At 36.4% G+C, this 24,672-nt stretch overlaps 1 protein-coding gene across 2 annotated transcripts in view; it reads right to left on the bottom strand.

The window, feature by feature from the left end:
• The window catches only part of UNC13C (unc-13 homolog C), a 597,834-nt gene that overhangs the window by 65,148 nt on the left and 508,014 nt on the right, over window positions 1-24,672 (bottom strand). For both annotated transcript variants that reach the window (XM_065872546.1, XM_065872547.1), the window contains 4 exons: window positions 21,194-21,271; window positions 16,319-16,407; window positions 6,420-6,569; window positions 2,334-2,457 (listed from right to left, as the gene is read on the bottom strand). In XM_065872546.1, coding sequence (XP_065728618.1) covers window positions 2,334-2,457; window positions 6,420-6,569; window positions 16,319-16,407; window positions 21,194-21,271 — 441 coding nt within the window. The remainder of the gene's footprint in view (window positions 1-2,333; window positions 2,458-6,419; window positions 6,570-16,318; window positions 16,408-21,193; window positions 21,272-24,672) is intronic.

The following is a 24,672-nucleotide window of genomic DNA, read 5'->3' as shown; positions in this document are numbered from 1 at the left end:
CCCTACTTCTGGAAGTTTTAGTCTGAGTTACTGAATGGGTTACTGCTAGTGTATCCAGTTTAGTGTAGTGTATGTATGATCTCAGAGAGCTTTATCTTTTCTTTCTTTATTTGTAGCAGAGGCAATTACTTCCCTCCACTCCCCACCCCCCAAAATAAATCTATGCAAAATGTCAAGATCCACAGCTGAAGAAGGTGGAGCTGGTCCACCTGACATGCCATCCAATCTATCAGAGCCCTGCCCTCGTAACTCCTCCCTCAGCCAGAGGTTTTCCCTAGTACCCCAAGGCCCTGGGGAGAGCTTGAAAAACATCAGAATAAACATCAGAAGCACTACTAGAATACTCAGCAGTAGCCTAGAATGTTTTCACAATAAGGAAAACCAGCTATTCTGAAGTAGTAGTCTCCATGTTTTTATTGGAGCCTGTATATTCATTGAGAAATCCACACTTGGAGATCTTGATGTTTGAGAAAATTGAGGTGATGGTTAGCTTTCCTAGGGAAGATCTTATATCAAAAAATGAAATGTCATATACAGCACTTGTGCTATTATAACATGATAGATGTAGTCTTGAAAAAACTCATATTCTATAAAATTGTTCATTAGAAATAGTAGGGCTTTGGGGGAAAATGGGAGGGAGCAGTGCAAAGTCCATGCAATTTTGTTACCAAAGAACTATCAAAAACAATAAATGCTACTTTGGGAGACAGCATGAACAGCTCAAAGGGAGCGCAGTGAAGCTGGTGGCTACCTCGAGGGATATTAAAAATGTAAAAAAAAAAAACCCCAAACAACAGCACAATAGAGTATAACGTGGGCTGAGACAATGCCTGTAGAAGTGGAGCTCTGTGCACAGGGACAGGGTAGCCTGCCACGTGTGAGAGGCCAGGTGCATGTATCTGGATACAGACCAATGTGCAAGTATGCCCCCTTCCTCTTTTTTATCTTTTTAAAATCAGGATGAAAGGGCTCCTGCCTATGTAGCAGCCAGGCTGAGTGCTCTTTCCTTTTCTGCTGAAGTATATAGCTATTCTGTTATATTCCCAAGCCTCTCACCTAGAAAAATTTACTTATAAAGCAACCCAACTTGCACATTGCACTGACATCATTCCTCTATTGGCAAATTAAGTGACAGGTAACTGGTGTTACAGAAATGCATTATGTGTTATAGCAGAATAAGGGGTGTGTGAGAATATGGGGTGTGTGTGTGTGTTTCTGTATGTGATTTGGCTACCCACACGTGTAGGCTATAATGATTATACCATACACTCATGGCATGAAGCAAAACTCAAAGTGATTTATATTTAACACTCACTGGCCGTAAATCAACACAAACATGAATCTTTGCACCTTGGAACACTTTACAAGAAAACATTTTCTATATAATCTCACTGGATAAATATGGACTGAGTGTGCATGATTAATGGTGTCAATATATATTTTAGTTTAGTTTATAATTACTCATTATTTGCATCAACTTATCGTCCTCAGTCACAGACAAAAAAATTATTCCATAGCAGGTGCTCGTTAGGGTTCTTTCTTTCCTCGCTTGGCTCAGGATATGCTGAGTTAGCTGGACGGGGTATCCGCTTGACCACTGTCTAACTTTTGCTGCCAACTGATCTTTCTGGTTCTTTCTGATTTCACTGTGTATGATACAATCACATTCTTCAAATGCACTAAAAGATGTCTCCTGTATTAACCACCAAGTGCGAAGGTGACAGGTAAAAGCAAAAGGGAAAAGTAAAAAAAATTCCAGATAGCAGTGTTGGCTTTATCTTCTTCAACTGTAAAGTTGCAGAAAGAAACACAGCAGGCATATTCTATCAAAAATCTATTTCCCTGGGGTGGGGGGGGGGTCATAATAAAATTAAATAAAAATTACATGTGTAGACCAGATAACTCTACAAGTTGAGCTTTGATACATTTGTTTTTCAAGAGATAACGTTTGAAATGTCAAGCCAGTGTGAAGTATGACTGCTACTGCCACTATTTAAAATTGACTTGTGATGGGGGTGCGGGAGGATTGCATTGGGAGTTTGGGACTAGCAGATGCAAACTATTATATATAGAATGGATAAACAACAAGATCCTGTTGTTTAACACTAGGAGCTACATTCAGTATCTTGTAATAAGCCATAATGGAAAAGAAAAAAATTGATTTGTACAAGGTGATGTCATTGGAATGATCATTGCTAAGACACTGTATACCACACCCTTTTTCCAAAAATGAATTTAATTACTATTTTGTCTAGATCAAAACCATTCATTGAAACAAAAAACAATTAGATGGGCTATTGAAAATATAATCAAATGTTAGTTTGAATACTTACTGTTTGATCTGTCAGAGGAGGGAGGACAATTTGTTTTTCTATTTTGTTGAGAACTAGCTTCCATAGTTCTTTCAATATTCGCTTCAGGACTGTTTTCTCACAGATTTTTGCTGAGAGACTTAATCTGAAATGAAATAAAACACACAATCACTTATAAGTCTTTTATTGAGGTATCATTTGATTGATCAGAAATTCACATTTTCAGCACTGACATTCAAATACCTGAATAGGTCTTTATAATTTTCAGATGCTAAATTTCATTTATGGAAAAAAAATATATAATATCAAAAATCTGTTTCATCATATTATACATCATTAGGTAATTCACTGTTTGTTTGGTAGAAAATGAATTCAGAGTATTTCCTTTCTTAAATTGCATCCTAAACTGACATCAAGGCTCCCAAAGTACACAATTTTTACCTGCGTTCCAGACTTGTAGTTACTACATGTTCCATGTTCATGGTACAGGCCAAACACCAAAGAAGCACATTTTCATCACTATCTGGCACTGGACCAACATAACAGCATGGCAAACATGCATATGATTTCACTCAAGAGCAAAACCTTACCAACTTTATTTATTTTCCAGATTTATTGAGATACGATTGATATATAACATTGTGTACGTTTAGGGTGCACAAGATAATGATTTGATATATGTAAATACTACGAAACAATCACCACCATAAATTTAGTTAACATTCATCACCTCACATAGTTATTTTGTTTTGGCTTGTGATAAAAACTTTTAAGATTTACTCTTAGCAATTTTCCAATATATAGTTTAGTATAGTTTCCTATAGTTACTATACTATATATATGCTGTGCATTACATCCTCAGGACTTATTTATCTTATAACTGGAAGTTTGTACCCTTTGACTCCCTTTACCTATTTCCAGCCAGCACAAATTTGTTCTCTGAGTTCAGATTTTCTAGATTTGCAATTTACCAACTTTAATAGGTTTAAGGTATTTCTTACAAATTCTTCTCATGGTGAGATAATGATGGTAACATCATCTAGCTTATATAACACTTTAGTTTAGAAATCTCTTCTGAAGATTTCTCACTTATTATATGAGTATCTAGTATATCCATTTTAGAAATCAAAACCCAGCTCAGAGACGTTGGGGAACTTGTCTAAGGAAGTGAGGCTAGGAAGTGAGGGCTGAGAGCCAGTACACTGTCCAATGCCCCATGCTACCCTTGGTAAATGTACTTGTGTGTGAAGGCCCAGCAATACATGAAGGCACAGTGCTGCATAAAGATTTATGGAATGTACCATAAGATGACGCTGAACTCTTCGAGACTCCTTTAATAAGAGTTAATCAAACCTGTTGCACAGAGGGCCACAGGTGGGGGTCATATATTTCAAGGTAGCCTCATGGACTTTCTATAGTGCTACTGAGTACTCTGTACTTTTGGACTCAGAACTTATAAACTGGGTTCTGATAGAGACAGAATTGACTTTTAAATATTTAAGTATATAATTAACATTTAAGGAATTAATATTTAAAGGCATGTGATGTGTGAGAGGCAAAGGGAGAGATTTCCCAAACACATTTTCATGAAGAAGTATTTCTCCTATCACTGCTGTGTATAGATACCTAATATATAAAAATACATGAAAGTGACCTCCCCTGGTTTAAGAGGAGAGTTGGGGGTCCCTGAAGCATAGCTATGGAACTCTGTAGCCCCACTGGTTTGGAAACCATTGTTCAAAGGTGGTAGTTTTAGCTTCCTGGTAGATAGGTATTCCCTATATGGACATAGGGTGGAAACCAGATGATGTGTCATGGAAGAACAGCAGAACCTACCCTCAGAGAAATTCCTAGGATGGTTTAAGACACAACAAACCTGCCCATTTTACAGCAGATGTGTCATTTAAAATTGATCTTGTTTTTATGGTCAGCTGATGTACTTGGCATGCTAACTAACCCTGTTTAAACTGGTGCTGAAACAATAGGAATAAAACTGTTGACATGTTTGCAGCTCTGCATGGGATTTCTGCTGGCTGGAAATGGCCGTTATAGCTTATTTTATAAAACCCTAACTGCCTTTAAAGAAGACCCAACCCAAGTGGAATTTCTACTGACCATCTGAACAGGAGATTATTACTTTACACCTTATTGCATTTATTCTACTTTTCTTATTTTTTCTTTCTAAACTCTTAGCTCCTTGAGAACAGAATTAATATCTAACTTTTTAAAAAGTCCTCTAACAAGTGGCTTTATGGCTGTACATTCTGTATTAGCCCAGAAAATTTCCACAACTCTCCATGCCTCATATAATATCTCTTTCCAAAAGTTTAAAATCTTTTATAATATTTTAAAGCTCATTGATGTTTTTCTATTTTTATATACTGTTTCTTTCTACTAAGAATTAGAGGAAATTACATACATGATGATATGATAAAGTATAATTAGAAAGAGAAAATAAGACTGAGGAAAATAAGAATCTAAATATCCTGAAAAGAAGAGCCAACCCACTTTATGTATTAGCTCTGTTTTATAGATGATGAAATGGATTCAAGGTCCCTCAACTAGTAGATAACTGTATTAGGATAACTTCAAACTTTTTGTATGTTCCACAACTTTGCTTATAGCATATGCAAAAATAAATAGTTTTATCAATGATGTATCTCCAAACTGCTGCCTGGAATTCCCAAAACAGAAGGCATTCCAGTAGGAGTTTTAAGAAGATCAGGATTGCTTTGTCCTGCCCTCTGCTCACCATCACATTCACAACTAAATGGTAGTTTCTGTGATTCAATTAAGTCTTGTCCATAGAAAAGAGCCATATAAGATGACACAAATTTCAAGGGGTTATATAGGAAATGAGGTTAGATAAAAGTGTCTAAAGATATGAAGACGCCTTTCTCTCTTTCCTCCTCTTCTCTCTTTTCTTCCGCCTTTTCTTCTACGCCACTTGCCCTACCTGCTTCCTGCTAAGCTACCTAATTACCTATTCACCTATCTTCTAGATATTTCCCCATAGCAGACAGAAAATAATTTTTCTACCAAACACTAAAATTAAAGTGATAAGAACATTAGTCTTACTTACGCAGTAAGGTTATAAGCAAAGGGAAATGGAATTAAGGTAGAAGTCATAAATATGTAGAAGAGGTTCTCCTTACTAATTCCTTCTTTGTTATCCTTATCTTTAAGGAAAGGTACACTGTATCCCTCTTATTTATCTTGGTCTCTTTGGCATTAATTTTCCACAACAATATTAAATGAGGTAATATATGTAAACTAGTAGGTATAATACTGGTCCCATGGTAGGCATTCAAAGTTATTTTTTGCTTTTCTACCTTCAGTTCTGGTTTTAAGTATCACCATTTAAGAAATCATACCTCTTGCTGCTTTAGATCAATGGTTGCCAATTGTGAACACATTTTAAAATGTAGGTGCCTGGACCCTACTCCAAACTTACAAAATTAGAACTTCGAAGAGGAGGGATGGAACAGAAGCAAAATAAACCAACTTTTTGGTTCAGAACACTGTCTTAGTTGGTCATAAAGACCTTCATTCCCACCCACTTCCACCACTGGACTGGAATCTCCATGGAGTCAAGGACCTTGACTCTCCATCATCATTGTCCAGTGCCTAGATTAGAGTTTGAAACAGGCGGACACTCAGTAAATAGTTATAGAAGGTGGGGTGAGGCAGCAATCTACTTGCCTCTGAGCTGAATTAACTGTAGTCACATTTGTGCTATTCTCTTCTTCAGCAGGTTTCTGACATGAAATCAGATATTCTGGAGTCAACTCAGTCTTTCTCCATGTCCAAGAAGTTGCAGAACAATATGTTATCTGAGAAGCATGAGATCCTATATCTCTCTATGCCTCAGAGCAGCAACCTCCTTAGTTATCCATACTTATTTCCTCTCCATTTTTCCTTTTCTGTACATAGTCATTCTCATCTAGTAATGAATTAAGAGTTTTTCTTTTTTAGTGAATTGATCTATTTCTGTAGAAGCCCTTTTAAAGCTGTCCTACATAGAGGAAAATATGTTTTTTTTCTCTGAAATCCATATCAGCCAAATTGAGGGCAGCGAATCAAGAGAAAACTGGGTAGAACACTTACATTTTGTCCAAGAAGTCCATGAGAGGTCTTAATACAACCTCTGCATCCATGGCTGTACTGTTCTTATTAGATGCGGTATTTCCAGTTGCTCTCATTTGATTTAGTTCAAAACTCATCTGTTTTATGCACTCTTCAATAATAAGCTGGAAACTGAAAATAAAGAATATAAATTCTGGAATAAGAGCAAACATTTATGCCTTCCTTTGCCTGTGTCTGTTAAATTCACCCCAGGGAGTTTGATCTGTTTGCAATGGTGTGATAGCCCTTGCTCATTAGTTTTCAAACTTACTGTTTAGCTGCAAAAAATTTTGTTTCAATGAAAGCTTACTTAGAACGCTTATATGTAAAGTAGGTAAGACTGATGCTTTTCAGGTCGAATTAACTTGAGTGGGAGATCATTCGGCCCCCATCACTCCCAGTAACAGCTGAGATGTCCCTCTGAGCATCTTTTGGAAAAATGACTGTGAGTGACTCTTGGCATCTGGGTACACCTTCTTCACTTAGCCTCTGGGGACTCCACACCCTCTTAGCTTTCCTCCAACCTCACTAGCTGCTCCTTCTCCATTGTCTGACCTCTAACTATTGTAATAAGGTTGCCAGACTTAGCATATTAAAACACAGAATGCCTAGGTAATTTTAATTTCAGATAGTGAATAATTTTAGTGTAAGTATGCCCCATGTGATACTTGGGACATATTTATATTAAAGATTGTCCATTTTTATATGAAGTTCAAATTTAACTGGGCATATGCTGTAGTTTAGCTGGCAACCCTACATCGGCAATCCCACCTCTAGGCTCAATCCTTGGACCACACCATCTCTCCATCAAAAATCACTTCCGTGGGGCTCCCCTGGTGGCACAGTGGTTAAGAATCCGCCTGCCAATGCAGGGGACACGGGTTCGAGCCCTGGTCCGGGAAGATCCCACATGCTGTGGAGCAACTAAGCCCGTGTGCCACAACTACTGAGCCTACGCTCTAGAATCTGCAAGCCACAACTACTGAGCCTGTGTGCCACACCTACAGAAGCCCACACGCGTAGAGCCTGTGCTCCACAACATGAGAAGCCACCACAATGAGAAGCCTGCGCACCGCAATGAAGAGTAGCCCCCGCTCGCTGCAGCTAGAGAAAGCCCGTGTGCGGCAACGAAGACCCAATGCAAATAAAATAAATTTATTAAAAAAAATCACTTCCTTGGCAATCATATCTAGTCTCATGATTTTCCTGCCATCTGTATACTGGTGATTGCCAAATACACATCTATAGATATGACTTCTACTCTAAAATACAAACCATTATTAAACTGCCTATGTAGCCTTTTTACTTAGATAGAAGTCTAATGAATTCTTCTCATCCAATCTAATGAAATTTTCAACATCCAATCCGTCAGCAAATCTTTATAAAGTATATTAAATCTGAGGATCTATTATTACTTCCACAAAGCTACTGCAGGCCAAGCCACCATTATCTTTCACCTGAACTTGTGTAATAATTTCCTACATTAACTCTCTGTTCAACCCTCTAAAGGTATCTTTTAAAATAGAAACCAGATCATGTTCCTCTCTTGCTAAAAACCTTCAATGGCTTCCAGATCCACTGGAAAAAAAAAAAAAATGCCTAGAATGTATTTCATGGAGTTAATTAAATCCCAACATATTCTGGCCCTGGAAACTTCCCTGATGTCATTTCTTGCCACTATTCCCTCTGCTTCATTGCAGTCCCGCCACAGTAGTCTCCCTGGTGTCCTTAGAATTCTCTGAGGACACTCTTATCTCATGGCCACTGTTATGTTCCCTCCCCCATGCAATTTCTCATGGGTCTGTTAGTCCCTCACTTATTACGGGCATAAGCCAAAGGTCACCTCCTCGGAAAAGTGTTTCATAAATACTCCACCTGAAATGAAATTCCTATCATTCTCCATTTCCTTACAGTTCTTTATTGCATTCTCCATTATTTGACACATTACATAGTTTTTATCTATTTGTTTGTCGTCTATTGCTCCAAATAGAATATAAGCTCCATGAGGGCAGGACCGTTTTTTTCAGTGTTATCTACCCACACCATGAGTTCCTCAAGAAATATTGGCTGAATGTATCAATGGACCATCCTCCTTCCACCCACCCCTATTAAAGGTGTTGAACAGATAAATGACCTGTTTAACAACACCCCATGACCTCCCCCACTTAAACCCTATGCTCTACATGCCTATAATGCCCCACCAACCCCCCAAAACAAGACAGGAATATATAAATACATAGAATTTAATTAATCTATCTGACAGCGTGAACATTTCAGTGCTCAAAGTAAGATAGACCTAGAAAATAAACCCTAATCGTACCAGTGAATTACTTAGACATATACCACTTATATAGACAGACATCTCCCTAGATCTATCAGCCATTTCATTAAAATTTTAATACTAAATCTAACATAAATTATACAGGATAACTATATACATGTTACATCACTATATAAACACAACTTGTTAATGTAGCTTAAATTCTAAAGCAAGGCACTGAAAATGCCTAGATGAGTTTACTAACTCCACAGGTTTGTTCCCAGCCTTTCTATTAGTTTCTAATAAAATTACACATGCAAGCATCCACACCCCAGTGAGAATGCTCTCTAAATCATTACCGTTAAATGGAGCAGGTATCAAGCACACTAACGGTAGTAGCTCATAACACCTTGCTTCACCACACCCCTATGGGAAACAGCAGTGATAAAAATTCAGCCTTAAATGAAAGCTCGACTAAGTTACATTATCTAGGGTTGGTAAACTTCGTGCCAGCCATCTTGCTCATATGATTAATCCAAATAAATAGAAAACCGGCGTAAAGCCTGTTAAAGAGTAATAAAAAATAAAGTTAAATTCTAACTAAACCCTAAAAAGCCATAGCTAAAATAAACTATGAAAGTGACCTTAGTATTTCCTGATTACACGACAGCTAAGACCCAAACTGGGATTAGATACCCCACTATGCTTAGCCCTAAACCCTAATTATAATAACAAAATTATTCACCAGAGTACTACTGGCAGCAGCTTAAAACTCAAAGGACTGGCAATGTTTCACACCCCTCTAGAGGAGCCTGTTCTATAATCAATAAACCCCGATAAACCTCACCAAGCTCTGCTAATTCAGTCTATATACCGCCATCTTCAGCAAACCCTAAGAAGGGATAAAAGCAAGCATAAATACTATACATAAAAAGTTAGGTCAAGGTGTAACCTATGGGATAGGAAGAAATGGTCTGCCTTTTCTGTTTCGAGAATGTACTTCTCACACACGGAAGTTTTTATGAAAACGAAAAACCAAAGGAGGAGTTAGTAGTAAATTAAGAATAGAATGCTTAGTTGAACAAGGCCGTGAAGCACGCACACACCACCCATCACCATCCTCAAGTATTATAACAACTTCCTATAACCTATTAACAAACACCAAGTATATGAGAGGAGACAAGTTGTAACAGGGTAAGCATACTGGAAAGTGTGCTTAGATCAATCAAAGCATAGCTTAAATAAAAGCACTTCGTTTACACCTAGGGGATTTCATAATCTATGAATACTTTGAACGACGCTAGCCCAAACCTCCACAAATTTTACTAAAACAAGCAAAGTAAATCAATCGTTCACTCAGCATTTAAAGTACAGGAGATAGAAATTTAAAACAACCTTTGGCGCTACAGAGAAAGCACCGTAAGGGAATGATGAAAGAAGCATTACAAGTAATAAAAAGCAAAGTTTACCCCTTTTACATTTTGCATAATGATTTAACTAGTAAACATTTAACAAAGAGAACTTAGCTAAATACCCCGAAACCAGATGAGCTACTTACGAACAGTTTGTAGAACAAACTCATCTATGTAGCAAAGCAGTGAGAAGGTTTATAAGCAGAGGTGACGAGCCTAATGAGCCTGGTGACAGCTGCTTGTCCAAGAAAAAAATCTTAGTTTAACTTTAAAAATTACAAAAAAATTAGAAATTTTAATGTATTTTTAAACGTTAATCTAAAAAGGTATAGCTTTTTAGAAACGGATACAACCTTATCTAGAGAGTAAATAAACAACACCATAGTTGGCTTAAAAGCTCCACCAATTAGGAAAGCATTCAAGCTCAACAATAACTTTATCTTAATATCAACAATAAGCAAATCAACCCCTAGTTTTACACCGGACTAATCTATTAACCAATAGAAGCAATAATGTTAATATGAGTAATAAGAAATATTTCTCCTTGCGTAAGCTTACATCAGTAACTGATATTATACTGATAGTTAACAGCAAATAAACACAATCCAACATTAAATTATTAAGTACGCTGTTAACCCAACACAGGCAAGCACTCAAGGAAAGATTAGAAAAAAGATTAACTAAGTCTGTGAAGAGTAAGCCTTAGAATTACTGTTTTCATTCTTTACATCCTCTACACCAGTTTTGGTGATTCCTACCTAAGCAGCAGCAAATAGTAAGAGATTTAAATAGTGGAGACCTTCAGCATATCCACCATTCCTCTATGTTGTCTGTTACTTTCATACCTCCAACAATAGGAGTAATTATAATATACATTCAGGCAGGCAAGAAAAAAGCCAGTTAGGATAATGGGGGTAAATAAAAATTTGGGAAATGATCACATCACGGGAATGGTGATGAGGAGGGAGTTGATTTTAGTATTGAAATCAAGTCAGTCCCATTCCTCTTTCTCCACACACAATGATGACACAGTTCATGTTATTTAAGAAGGATCCAAATGCAACAATTCCTCACATTTTATATAGAAGTTTAGGAAGTTTCACTATATAATGCTGTCATTATTCATTAAATAGAAATAATATAAATATTTATTAATGTATGTATGCATTCTACAAATGTTTAATTAATACTGTGTGCCAGTCTCAGTTACTAGGATACATCAATGAACAAAACAGATAAAATTCCTTATTCTTTTTGTTTTGTTTTGTTTTTGTTTTTTTGCAGTACGAGGGCCTCTCACTGTTGTGGCCTCTCCCGTTGCGCAGGCTCAGCGGCCATGGCTCACGGACCCAGTCGCTCCGTGGCATGTGGGATCCTCCTGGACTGGGGCATGAACCCGTGTCCCCTGCATCGGCAGGCGGACTCTCAACCACTGCGCCACCAGGGAAGCCCAAAATTCCTTATTCTTGTGGCACATATTTGACCCTTTATTTTTGAATTTACATTATAAATATAGTATAGCCTGTTGTTAAATATTTCATTTTTCTAGTTTTTGGTTTTGCTACCTAATATGGGAAATCTTTGATGTATTTTATTTTATTATTTATTTATTAACATCTTTATGGGAGTATAATTGCTTTACAATGGCGTGTTAGTTTCTACTTTATAACAAAGTGAATCAGCTATACATATACATATATCTCCATATCTCCGCCCTCTTGTGTCTCCCTCTCACCCTCCCTATCCCACCCCTCCACGTGAACACAAAGCACAGCGCTGATCTCCCTGTGCTACGTGGCTGCTTCCCACAGCTATCTATTTTACATTTGGTAGTGTATATATGTCCATGCCACTCTCTCACTTCGTCCCAGCTTAGCCTTTCCCTCCCTATATCCTCAAGTCTGATATATTTTAAATGATCACAACTTGGGTGTTTTTCTTGCTCCTGATATAACAGGTTTATAAATATTGGTCCGTATTGTTGAGCATGTAGTCAAGGCCTGATTCTACTTCCACCATTGTGTTGTGGCTGTTTCCATCTTTGGCTCCTGACTTCTCTGTGACTTTCTTTACTAGTGATACCACCATTTCTGTCCCCCTGCATTTGACTCTTTGATCCTTGGATCTCAGTTTGCCTCTGTGGATGTGGTTCATTTCTTGGCTCTCTGTGTATTTATCTCATTCAATGGAATACGCTGTTTCAGGTTTAGGTTCAAAGGAAGCTGAATGCCTAATCACTTGGCTTTTTTCTGGCTGGACCTGCCTTTGGACTTTTGTCAGGTAGTGGTTGGGGGGAAGGGTGGCATTGGGGGTAGTGAAGAACACCCGGGCTTCTGATGTGAGAAGGGGGTGATGGTGGTGGGTGTATATAGTGAAGGGTAGTGGTGGTAGATACTTGGGGCAAGAGAAAGGAAAGGTAAATAATGGTGGAAAACTTGACCTAGTTGATTTACTACTGGGTATCAGTGATCCTGCTGACTGCAGTAATAATCACCTTTGAAATAGCTACTTTCTTTTGAACTTATTCTCAAATCAGTTTACTGGGCTGGAGGATAGACTGAGCAGAAGGTATGATACTCATGATCCAAAAATGTACAAACAGGTTCTTACAACAGACCCATATGGTAAACACCCACCAGAAGCCAGCTCTGTGTGGGGAGATGAGGCATATGGAGGAAGGATTACCAGAGAATAAGAGAGAATGACATTCTACCTTAGCATGAATCCAGGGTGAATCAACACCTGCATTTGACCCGAAAATCTTTTGTCTCTATCAACTCTTTGTAAATACACCTAAAGATTCATTTTTTTCTATCCATTTTACAGTTGAAGAGTTTTTATTAATCAGCAGTACCAGGTAATAATGACAGACTCTGTGAGCACTCAAGATGCCAAACACACAGAAGAAATCCTATGAAATATTCCTAAATTTTTAATCTACTTAATCCAGCCAGCCACTGCATCAAAGATATCATTAAAAGAAATGTAGTGAATCAAAAAACCAAGCTGCAAAATGCGTATAAGCAGAAACCTAAGTGGCACAGGTTTTGAAAACGTTAAGAACATCCTTAAGATATCATTGAAGTCCTGTTGCTGAGTCTCAGTTCCCAGGTGGGTGCCCTGTGCATGTTATCAGGAACCTGGGGACCCGGGCTTCAGATGTTTGCTTTGGCTCTGTCCTGGCTTTCCTGAAAAATCACCCTACCAGCTACAGAGGGTAGAATAATTTAATTGTGGGTTTTAATAACGGTAGATGAAATGGATTTGGGGCAATTAAATATGCACTTAACTTTAAAACTCTAGACCACTAATTTAGACTGTAAGAAGGGTGGATTCAGTTTGACTTCACAGCATAAAGTCCAGCATGAAATTATCCAGTTTGACTTCACAGCATGATCACACTGATCATTATGGACTTCCCACCTACCCTGAGTGTGTGATGCAGACCTGGTTGGCAGTATGGGAAATAAATCTATGGCAACAAAGATATAATAATTATTCTTTTTATAAGGAAAGAATGACATCTGGGCTGTTTATTTCAATAATCCTAGCTCTCTTAGAGGTATATTTAAAAAATAATGAAGAAATACAAACAGGGTAACAAGGAGTTTCAATATCTAGGTTAAATAGCTGACTTCATATGACTAAAGTACTTCAAGTGCCCTCCTAAAGGCATCTCTCCTTATTTCATAACTGAAGTTTGCTAAGTTTTTCCAATCATAATATATATTTCAGCCTTTGTAACCTGAATATTCCCTAATCTTAAAACAAAACAGAATAAAAAGTACTTGTTCAGAGGATGATTTGGATACATTACAGAAAATAATTTGAATATCCTTTTTTTATTTAATTATAGTTTCTATCCTGTTTAGTCATCTTATTTCCCGTAAGGTTCTGAACACCTCTAGCTATTCCTGACCCCTTTTATCTCCCCTTAACTTTGCTAAATAATCTCTATTTTTGCCTTTGTAGCTGAAGGCAACAGTCCTTCTGCTAATCACATGTCAACTTACAACTAGAATAAAGAGAGGTAAGCCTCTAAGTGTCACCCCAAGTCAGAGCCAACGAGCCCCCAAATCTCTGGGACAATGTCTGCCTCTCCAACTCCTTGTAAGCAGAAACTTCAAATTACTTATTAACATTTAGGCCAAGTATGCAGGATCATCCAGGTCAGCTAACAACACAAAGCAGAAGGCAGAGCTACGACCCTAAAAGCTCAATACATCAAGACTGCATCTGGCCCAGCACTTAAACTTTGAGAGGGGGTTCCATGAACATAATGAACACAGCTCTGATACTGAAGAGAAGTCCAAGCATAGGATTTTTCTTTACTTTGCCTCATTTCTACATTTGAGAAAAAATATGATACTTTCAGTGTCTTTTTTGTTTTAGTCTTTTGGATTTAAGAGTGGCAAAACTAATCAATGAATGTGTGTTAAGCATGTATCTTTCCAAAACACACTAATAAGTGATGACTGAGATTCAAAGAGATAACTAGCCCTCTCCATAAGAGTAAATTTCAGTCTTATTTGAGAACTGAAGACATAGCTTCAAATAATAAGTCAACATTTATTGAACTAATATTTAAAGCAAATTCTGTATGAAAGTAATGAACCTCATCAAAAATGTGTTTGATTTACCATTGCATTAAAAACAAAAACAAAAAAAAACCCCACATAGGAATAAACCTACATAAGGAGGCAAAAGACCTGTACTACAAAAACTATAAGATGCTGAAAGAAATCAAAGACCACACAAACAGGTGGAAAGATACTGTGTTCTTGGATTGGAAGGATCAATACTGTTAAAATGACCATACTACCCAAGGCAATCTTCAGATTCAATGCAAACCCTATCAAATTATCAGTGGCATTTTTCACACAACTGAAACAAAAATTTTTTAAATTTTTACGGAAACACAAAATACCCTGAATAGCCAAAGCAATCTTGAGAAAGAGCAGAGCTGGAGGAATCATGCTCCCTGACTTCAGACTATGCTACAGACTATACTACAAAGCTACAGTAATCAATACAGTATGGTACTGGCATGAAAGCAGACACATAAATCAATGGAAAAGGACAGAAAGCCCAGAAATAAACCCATGCACTTATGGTCAATTAGTTTATGACAAAGGAGGCAAGAGTACACAATTGAGAAAAGAGAGTCTCTTCAATAAGTGGTGCTGGGAAAACTGGACAGCTACATGTAAAAGAATGAAATTAGAACATTCTCTAACACCATATACAAAAATAAACTCAAAGTGGATTAAAGACCTAAACATAAGACTGGATACTATAAAACTCTTAGAGGAAAACATAGGCAGAACACTCTGACATAAATCACAGCAATATTTTTTGGATCTGTCTCCTGAAGTAAAGGAAATAAAAGCAAAAATAAACAAATGGGACCTCATTAAACTTAAAACCTTTTGCACAGCAGAGGAAACCATCAACAAAATGAAAAGACAACCTACTGAATGGGATAAAATATTTGCAAATGATATGACCGATAAGGGATAAATTCTAATCTATTTTAACATTTGCTGATGAGATGACGGCTTTTTCCTATAGATCCAAAATGAAGTTTATCTAGGATGAACTTCTCATTCTTTAGAAACACACCATAGGCAAGCAAAGTTAATTAAAAAAAAAAAAGACAAAACATAGATATGTCAGTAGTTTCCCATGAGCTAATTGCATTAACATTTCTAAAGCCTAAAACAAATCACCCTGACTTAATTCAGTTATGGGGTTAAGAGTTCAGTTCTTTCGAAGTGAAACCACACTGATGTGTATGGCATGAACACAACTCATACTTGTTATATATGTGAGGATTTTATCTCTGCCTTCCCTCCTCCCTCTATTCTTTCAACAGCCAATTGCTAAGCTCTAAACACTAGAATTGCAAATAAGAATGAGATGTTAAGAAACATACAATAAAGAGAGGGAAAGAGGGAAGTTAACCTCAGAGCATAGTGTTGTAAGTGCTACTCAACTGCAGGATACTGGGGAGCAGGAGTTCTGGGGAGCAAGCAGCAAGACATCACTATAAAATCGCAGGGTCATGGAAGATTTTCCAGAGGAGGTGATGCTTAGATTGAGTCTTGAGGTTAAACGGACTTAGTCAGAGGAGAGAGACAGTGTTGAAGGCATGATTATCATTAAATGAAACCTAATACATTTGGATAGTAATTACTTAGGCCACTTACCTTTCACCGTAAGTGACACTGAGCTCATCCAGAACTCCACTGAGTTTAACCTGAAGTTCTTTTAGAATAGTACTAGCTTCAGGATCTAGCTGCAAAGAGACCATAAACAATATTACTTTGGAGTTCTGAGAGAGCATGCCTTTTATCTCTTAGGACATTTTGCTTATTACAAGGTAAACTTCAAACAATATAGCATACATATACAGTTTTCTTTCCTTTCCTTTTTTTAACCTTTGAAATCAAATGCAAAATTTAGATAATTCTAATGAAACCTGAAGAGTTCTTACATTTGAAAAAATTGATTGAAATGCATAGCATGCATACAAAAAAGAGCTAGAGAGCAAAGCCTTTGTTGGCTACAGCAGTGGGATGCAAGGTATGACAAAATATCCTACAGAACTTGATAACTTCATAACTTAGAAAACTGGTTATACATTAGTTGAACATATGTGTTGCTTGAAAATATATTTTCATTTTTAATATCCCTGTAAATAAATAGGCCCATTGAAAACTTTAAAAATGGCTAAAAATTAATTTTTGCATGTTGTGTTGTACCTTATTTTTCCAAGTATGGAATTAAAAGTAATAAACAATTATCCTGTTGCTCCAGTGTGTTTCTCTGGAGGTGACAGGGCTAACTTTTCTTCCTGGATGCCAATTGATAACTCAGAGTTCAAGATTCAAAGTTTCCCATTTTATTTATTTATTTTTAAATTTTTCTTTTGGGGGGAGGGGGCAAAAGAAAAATAATTAAATCAAGAGGACATTTTATGCTTACTCTTACAATGTAAAAGCCAATTATTCTTTTTAACTGATTTCAGTGCTAAAATAATATCAATCAATATTAGAAAATAATATAAATGAACACAAATAAAACATCAAACTATTAATGTGGGAGTATTTTTTTAAAATTAAAGGATGAACACAAACTTTACCAGCATTTAGAAAATTTTATCCTGTTTGTTAATTTAATTTTTGCAAACTAGTTATCAAAATAAAATAATTTATAATAGATGTAGTGTATCTAGCTGATAGAAATTCATGTAAAGGGAAACCTAGAATATTCTCTGAAATTTAAGCCAATCTTCCTTTGAGTCTTCAGAAATTCAATTTCCTACCATTAGTACCTATAGTTCTTGCCCAAGCTGAACTACTGTTGAAGAGAGGGGCATAGGAGGAAGACAACTTTGGGGAGTAGAGAAAGTTAAAGGAGGACTTGGTATAAACAAGAGAACCTAAGAACACCAAATACACATATGACCCAAATCAGTTTAAACTCCTGGGAGGCAACCCAGGACCAAAAAGTGTCCCTAATAGAATACACTGGTCATAAATCTTATAACCCTCTAGGAACATTTTCTAATACTAAGAAACTATTAGGAAGAAGTATTATTGACACACCTCAGCATCTGGGTAACTCTATGTTATGCTAACTTGATTAAAAACATTGGAGTAGAAACCAAAGATTGCATTTGACATCTGATACTTTACTGGGTATGTCAAACCAATCCTTAATGTCAATTTTCACTCAAATCTAGGTGATTTCAGGATTGGTTAGTTTCTGCTCCTTTATCAGAGCCAATGTGATTCTTCTGGACTAATTTTTTTCTGTCTCTGTCATAAGAGATTACCCGCACATGCACAGGCCACCTTAACAGATGCAGACTTCTCTAGCAGTTGGAAACTTACAATATCCCTAAGTCTCATACTTTGAGAGTTCCATTCACCTATAACCAGTTGCAAGGCAGTGATTCAGAAAAACAATTAGATATTACCTGTTTTTAAATAGCCCTGACACTGATGTGCATTTAAACATAATTAGCCTAATAAACCATATCTCCCCAACCCTTAACCAAGAAAACATATGTCAACTGCCCACCCCAATCCTAGGGAACCTTGTAAGCTGAATGTTTTTTTATCACATGTTCTTGCTATTATCCTAATACCAATTTTAGACCAACTTCACTTGGATAAAAATGTTTGGAAACAGAAAATGAAGAGAAGAGCTCCCATAGAATTTTCTTCATGCCCCACTGTGCTAAACCGTGATAGGTGGTTGTTCCCCACCCACATATCTGCCACCTCCAAGGAATGGCTCTGACAGTAGGGTTTTCTTCAGGAAATTGGGTTGCTTCTTATTTAAAGTATGTATTTTCTTTCCATATTAGTTTGATACGCAGATTGAGTTAGTTTGTTCACCTGTTAAGACAATGACTTTAAAGTCATACAAAAATGGTTAGGTAGGTCAGTTGGACGAAATTATGCTCTTTTCTTATGAATCATTTTAGTCTCCCTTAGGGATTTTGTGAATGGAAATTTTCTATCAAATAATTGGTTATTACTTGAAAATCTGAAACTGTCAAAATACAGCAATTTAAATATTGGATGACAGTTTTCATTTCCTGAGAGAAGCATGAGTTTCTAAGCAGGTACAGACAGAATGCCTTGTCATATAAACAGGAAAAAGAAAAAACAATCAGAAAAGCTCTTGTTTCAGTTAGGTATTTGACATTTATCTGATCCAAATCATAGGATTAAACCATTAAAATAGGAAGAGTAATTTTGAGGCCAATATGCAAATTGCAGGTCTTTTGTAATAATGGGCATAAATAGCATACCCATCTAATTATAAAACAATCTCTTTGGCCAGCAAATTTACCAATTCTTGAGTTCTTCTGCATTTCTTTATGTGTCCAAACTGAGAAAAATTTCCTTACTCGTACAAACTCCCTAAAGTTTGTAAGAAATAATAATTTGGCATTGAGAATTTATTGCCTAAATTACCAATAGCGTATTTTACAAATTATTGGCTACCTTGGAAAAGTAAAAAGCTACCTAATTTTTTTCACAAATGTTTAAAACTTAGCTTAGTTCTGTAAGGAATATGACATCAAAAGTAACGCGCCTTTTTTTTGTATTTTAGAGTTATTAAAAGCAAAAAGAGAAACAGAGAAATAAGAAAAAAGATAATATTTCAAGCATTCAAAAGTCAAGGTTAATAAATTTATTTTAAATTAGAAACTGTATTAGAAAGTGTACCTGAACAACTTGGCTGGCAAAGTTATTTACACCACTGAGATACTTTACACTATTGAGCTGTGGTAATATGAATGACTTCTGGAAGAGACAGCTAGAAGGCAAAATATCTTTGCAGTTTTTTGTCCTCAAGGCTCACTTCTACTTTTCCTTTAAAAGACAATTTACTTATCACCTCCTTTTACAAATCTGACCCCAGATGTCACTCACCCCAGGCAGTCACTGGCTCTAGTTTCTGTACTAACTCTGCTGTGCATTCTTACTGTCTATACAGCCCTCTCTTTTAACTGTGCTCCTATGAATCTATCTCTCCCACTAAACTCTGTCTTACTTAACTTTCTCTCCTGAGTGTCTGTCCCTGCAAGGCTAGGCATTTATCAAATATTTGAGGAAGGAGGTGAGGGCAGGAAGAAGCATGAAATGATTCCCTCAAAGGGAATCTTGATATCTAGAGTGCCCCTTCTCCTTAGACTGATACTTTGCGTCGACTATTAGTAGAATACTTTTGCATTTGAAATCTTTCATTCCTTAGCCACCACATATTCTGGAACTACCAAGTTAGTCCTAATTTCAAGTTTTTGTGTCATTGCCTGACCACGTCAGATTATGCCCTGATATTTGTTCAGTTCTAAAAATATGGTTACCATACCCCCACTGTATTTTTGCTTCCTAGCAGAAATTCTTTCCCTAATGGACCTATAGAGAGTATATGTTTTGCACCTTCACCCATGTATCCTGGTGCTTCTCATTTGTAGGATGCTAAATAGCAAGTTTATTTTTCAAAAGACTGAGACTTGAGAATAATAAAAAAGACATCAGGGGAAAAATGTATAAATGTCTCTTGGGTTAAAAGAAACATCATGTGATCATGTGTGAAGAGGTCTCATCTTAAAAGAAGCATTTTCAGCCTTATCAATTTAGAAATGAATGGGATCTTGGCTTTGAAATCGAACCTAGCTTTACATATGTCTTGCGTACTTATCACAATAATTAGGAACAGTGTAAATAAAACCTTAAACAGAAATATCCCTTCATCCTAGCCACCCTTGGGATTGTTTTACGGAGCGGGTGGTGGTGGGAGAATGACAGCTGCATGACCTTCCCTTGCAGCACTGTCTCCAGTCCTCAATTCCCCAGATGCTCATGTCGGTTTGTGAAATACTGCGGCAGCTCAAGGCAGGTGCCCCGTTAGTATTTCACAGTCTGCCTGATCCAAACAAGCAAATGAGAACAAGTAGGAAGTGCAATCGTCTTTGAGTTTGGAGGGGAAACAGTCATAAGACGCGTACTATCACAAACTTCATAAAAGAATCTTTCTCCCTCCTTCTTCTGCTCATGGAATTGCAGGTCAGAGATGTTAGACAAAGACACAACACATTACAGACACTACACAACACAGTTGTGACAGGTTTTTGAGATGTGAAAAATAAACCAGCGATACACCAAGAACCAGTAGTGCCACAAAGCACACTGCAGAAGAAAACTGGTATCAAGTTGACATTGTGCAGTATGGTAAAAGACATCTGCAACTGTGAAATTTTACGTATCGTCAGCATATACAAAAATATATTTAATAGTGTATATATGACTATATATACACATTACAAAAGGCTATTGACCATCTCCCTCCTCCTATTCACACTTCCGATGTACTTAATGAAGTATTCTGTTGCGGAGTAATGATCACCTTAGCTGTTAATGGTATTTTAGATTGTTAGCATTTCCTGTTCTTTAGCTAAGCCATGTAAAAACTTGATTATGTCACTCTCCATAGCAAAGAGATACGCTGCTAATGACCTCTGAGATATTTGGCAAACGCAGGCATAAAAACATACCCACCTCTTTTCCTCCCATGGATTCAAACATTTTTTCCAGCTGAACCCGCAATTGTTGAATATTGTTCATCAATATACAGGGCTTTAAATAAAGCAAACAAAACAAAAAATACATTAAATTATTGAATGAGCTTACCTTCAATGTGATAGTATACAACTATCACCTAAGTTCAATTCTATTTGGCAAATAGAATAATTATGCTATTTTAAGATTATACTTTTTAACAGTTAAGAATAGAAGAGAGAAAATATGACCACTTTGGGGAATGAAATTTAATAATATACTTAGACAATAAACCATTGGAGACCTATTACTAGAGGTTATTTTAGTCTTAGTATTGTGGCATTTTGTACTTCAAAATTAACCAAATTCAGTTTACTTTTTTAAAGATTTACTTTAAGAAAAACAAACTAGTTTAAACTATTCTATTATTTCACTGTGTCAAAAGCTAAAACACCATCTGAATTTCAGAAATGCAAAAAAAAGAAAAAAAAAAAACCCAAAAAACCTTTAATAAATTCTGGCTATCGATAAAGGCCACCCCTTGGTATTCAAGGCCCTTAGTTATACAGCTCCAAACCATGCGTGTCTTCTCCTCTCCCTCTACTGTATTATGATGAACTCTCAACTACAAGAGGCTTGCTTCCCACCTCCCCAACACCTGTGCTTTCCAGACTCTGTGGCTCGGCTTAGCATGTAGGCCCTTCACTTGAACCTCTTCACCTATTTCAGTCATGTCCATCATTCAGGTTAGGGCCTTTGTTTTCCCAGACTGCATCTTTTTTGTCACTCACTTGACATTTGTTTTATTTAACTTCACGTTTGAGTTGCTTTTGACTGTCTTGCCAGCTGACCTTAAATGCACTGTATGTGTCTCTGTGTCTTTTTCTGCTTTTTTCTTATAGAGTACTGCACAGAGCCTCACACATAATACATGATTTAAAAATGTTCCTTGACTTATTTCCAAGGAGGCAGAAATATAACAATCACATTAAGATGTACAGCTTTCTGACAGGACTAGATGTGTCCTCAGAATAGTAGAAATTAATTTATAATGGAATTCAGAATAGTTATGGAATAATTTAATATTTGCTACATACTGATTCTGAAGAGCCAGCATATCAATGGAAGAAAAGAGTGAAAGAAAGGAAAATGGATATGCCTTCCAAGGTGCTGGGAAATGAGCCAATAATGAGTCAGAGAGAGGCCTGCAAAGGACTTCCAGGACATCAGAGAGGTGTTAGTGCTCATCAGTGGAAAGATTTTATTATTGTTTTAACCACATTACTGACCTTTGAAAAACTTTCTATTTGACTCTTAAAGTGACCACATCCTAACTTCAATTTACAAAACCAATTTAGAACTTCTACTCTCTTAATTCCAGGCACTTAAATATTTTCTTTTTTTTAACACAGAGATTTATCTCCTATAGATTTTGTTCAGTAAGCTGAACCACAATGTTCTACAAATGATTCAGATTGCCAGCTGTGATGGAGAGTCACTGGATCCAGGCCTAATCCTTTCCGTGGCATGTATGATCAGATTTTCAGGGTTTCCGCATCTTGACCCAATGTCAACAAACTGAACCAACAGAGCTTTTTCCATCAGGGTATAGGGACGTTGGGGTTTTTTCTTTTTCACTGTAGAGGGGAAAGAACTAAGCAAGAGCACGACTCAAGGAGAAGCAGGAAGACTACATGGGCAAAGGTGTTATCACCTTGCTCTTCATGGGTCTAAGTTAGCTGGGTAGTCTCTTTTATGATTATTTGATATTAGCATTCAAGCTTATCTCTTTTGACACATGTAATAGTACTTTAGTTCCAGCTTTACAAACCTCCAAGCCTTCTTAATATAGTAGAAACTACACTAGTGTAGAAACTACACTAGTTGGTATTAAGGAAATTTCCGATGGAAAAGAGCTACTAAGAAGCCAAATGAACAAAGACACTTGGGCTCACTTGGCATAGATTGCCACTGACCTGGGTAAGGCTACATATAAAAAAAGAGATGCAGTTATCCAGACGGAGATAAAAATGAACGTGAGACTTTCCTCTTTGATTAAGCTTCCCCTGACCTTGACATGTTCAAATTTCAATTTTATTGAATCAATTTATCAAAACAGTACTGAGAATTGAATTACACAACTCTACCTTAAACCTAATCGGGGAACAACTTTTACTTTAAAGATTTCAGTGGTAAATGAAAAACAAGCAAAGACAGCTAAAAATACCCATAGTAAAGGGAACATTAACCGAATTTAGAAGCATCATTTGTTGATGAGTTTAGTTAGATAAAAGTAACCTATGTGTGAAGTTAATTTTTAACCTTTGTATATTTTGGCTTTTCCCCTAAAAATGTCATAATGTATTTCATTTGCTCTAAACCTGGAACAAAGTTAGGAACCTAAAGTACAATGAATATAAAAGTTAGATTTGTTCAGGCTATGGCCATTTCTACATGACCCAAATATATTTTTTTTTACCAAAGTATAGTTGATGGACAATATAAGTTACAGGTGTACAGTATAGTGATTCCCAATTTTAAAAGGTTATACTCTATTATAGTTATTATAAAATATTGGTTACATTCCCCATGTTGTACAATATATCCTGTAGCTTATTTTATACATAATAGTTTGTAACTCTTAATTCCCTACCCCTGTATTGCCCCTTCTCCCTTCCCTCTCCCCACTCATAACCACTAGTTTGTTTTCTATATCTGTGAGTCGGTTCGTTTTGGTTATATTCACTAGCTTGTATTTTTTTAGATTCTACCAAATTATGTTTTTGAGTTGAAAAAGATTTAAAAAATAAATCAAGCATTTCTGATTTAGATAATGTTGCTTTGCTATAATGTGGAGTGTGGAAGAATGGATTGAAAACTTGTGACCCATTCCAAATTTAAAATGTCACAGAAGAAAAAAAATTCTGTCACAGATATTGTTTAACTGTCATCTATAATTCTGACCCCTGGGAAAGCAAGTGTTATGGTCATCTCTTAGAAGATGTCTCTCTTTAAAAGTTTCTAGTGAAATTTGCAGATGAAATAGGAATATTGTCATATATATACAGAGAAACTAAAAAATAATAATGTTTCAATGTTCTTGATATTTAAAGAAATCTGTAACAGCAGTGATATGTACACATACAAGTGTACAAAAGCATTTCTTCAATTTATCTCAGCTGAAAGCTTAAACTAAGCAGCTAACTGATATCCTTTCATGGAAAAGCTAAAATGATACTCGGCATTTGAATGAGAGTCTAAGACTGGTCAAGATATCAGTAATTAGGAAAGAAAAGCATTGAGGAAGGAAAAGTAAGTTCCTGTGCTATAATATTTCAATGACTTTTGAAAAATTTGATTTTTATAAGTATAAAATATAAATGAAAAATACAGAGAATAATACAATAAATGCTGATTTATAATTTTTCTCCTTTAAAAAATAAAATATACTATAAAGTCTGCAGGGGCCTTTCAAGGCT

This window comes from Phocoena phocoena, chromosome 2, assembly GCF_963924675.1.
Source record: "Phocoena phocoena chromosome 2, mPhoPho1.1, whole genome shotgun sequence".
Classification (NCBI taxonomy): Eukaryota; Metazoa; Chordata; class Mammalia; order Artiodactyla; family Phocoenidae; genus Phocoena; species Phocoena phocoena.
Note: the sequence above shows the minus strand (reverse complement) of the source record. Positions and strands in the feature narration are given on the sequence as shown.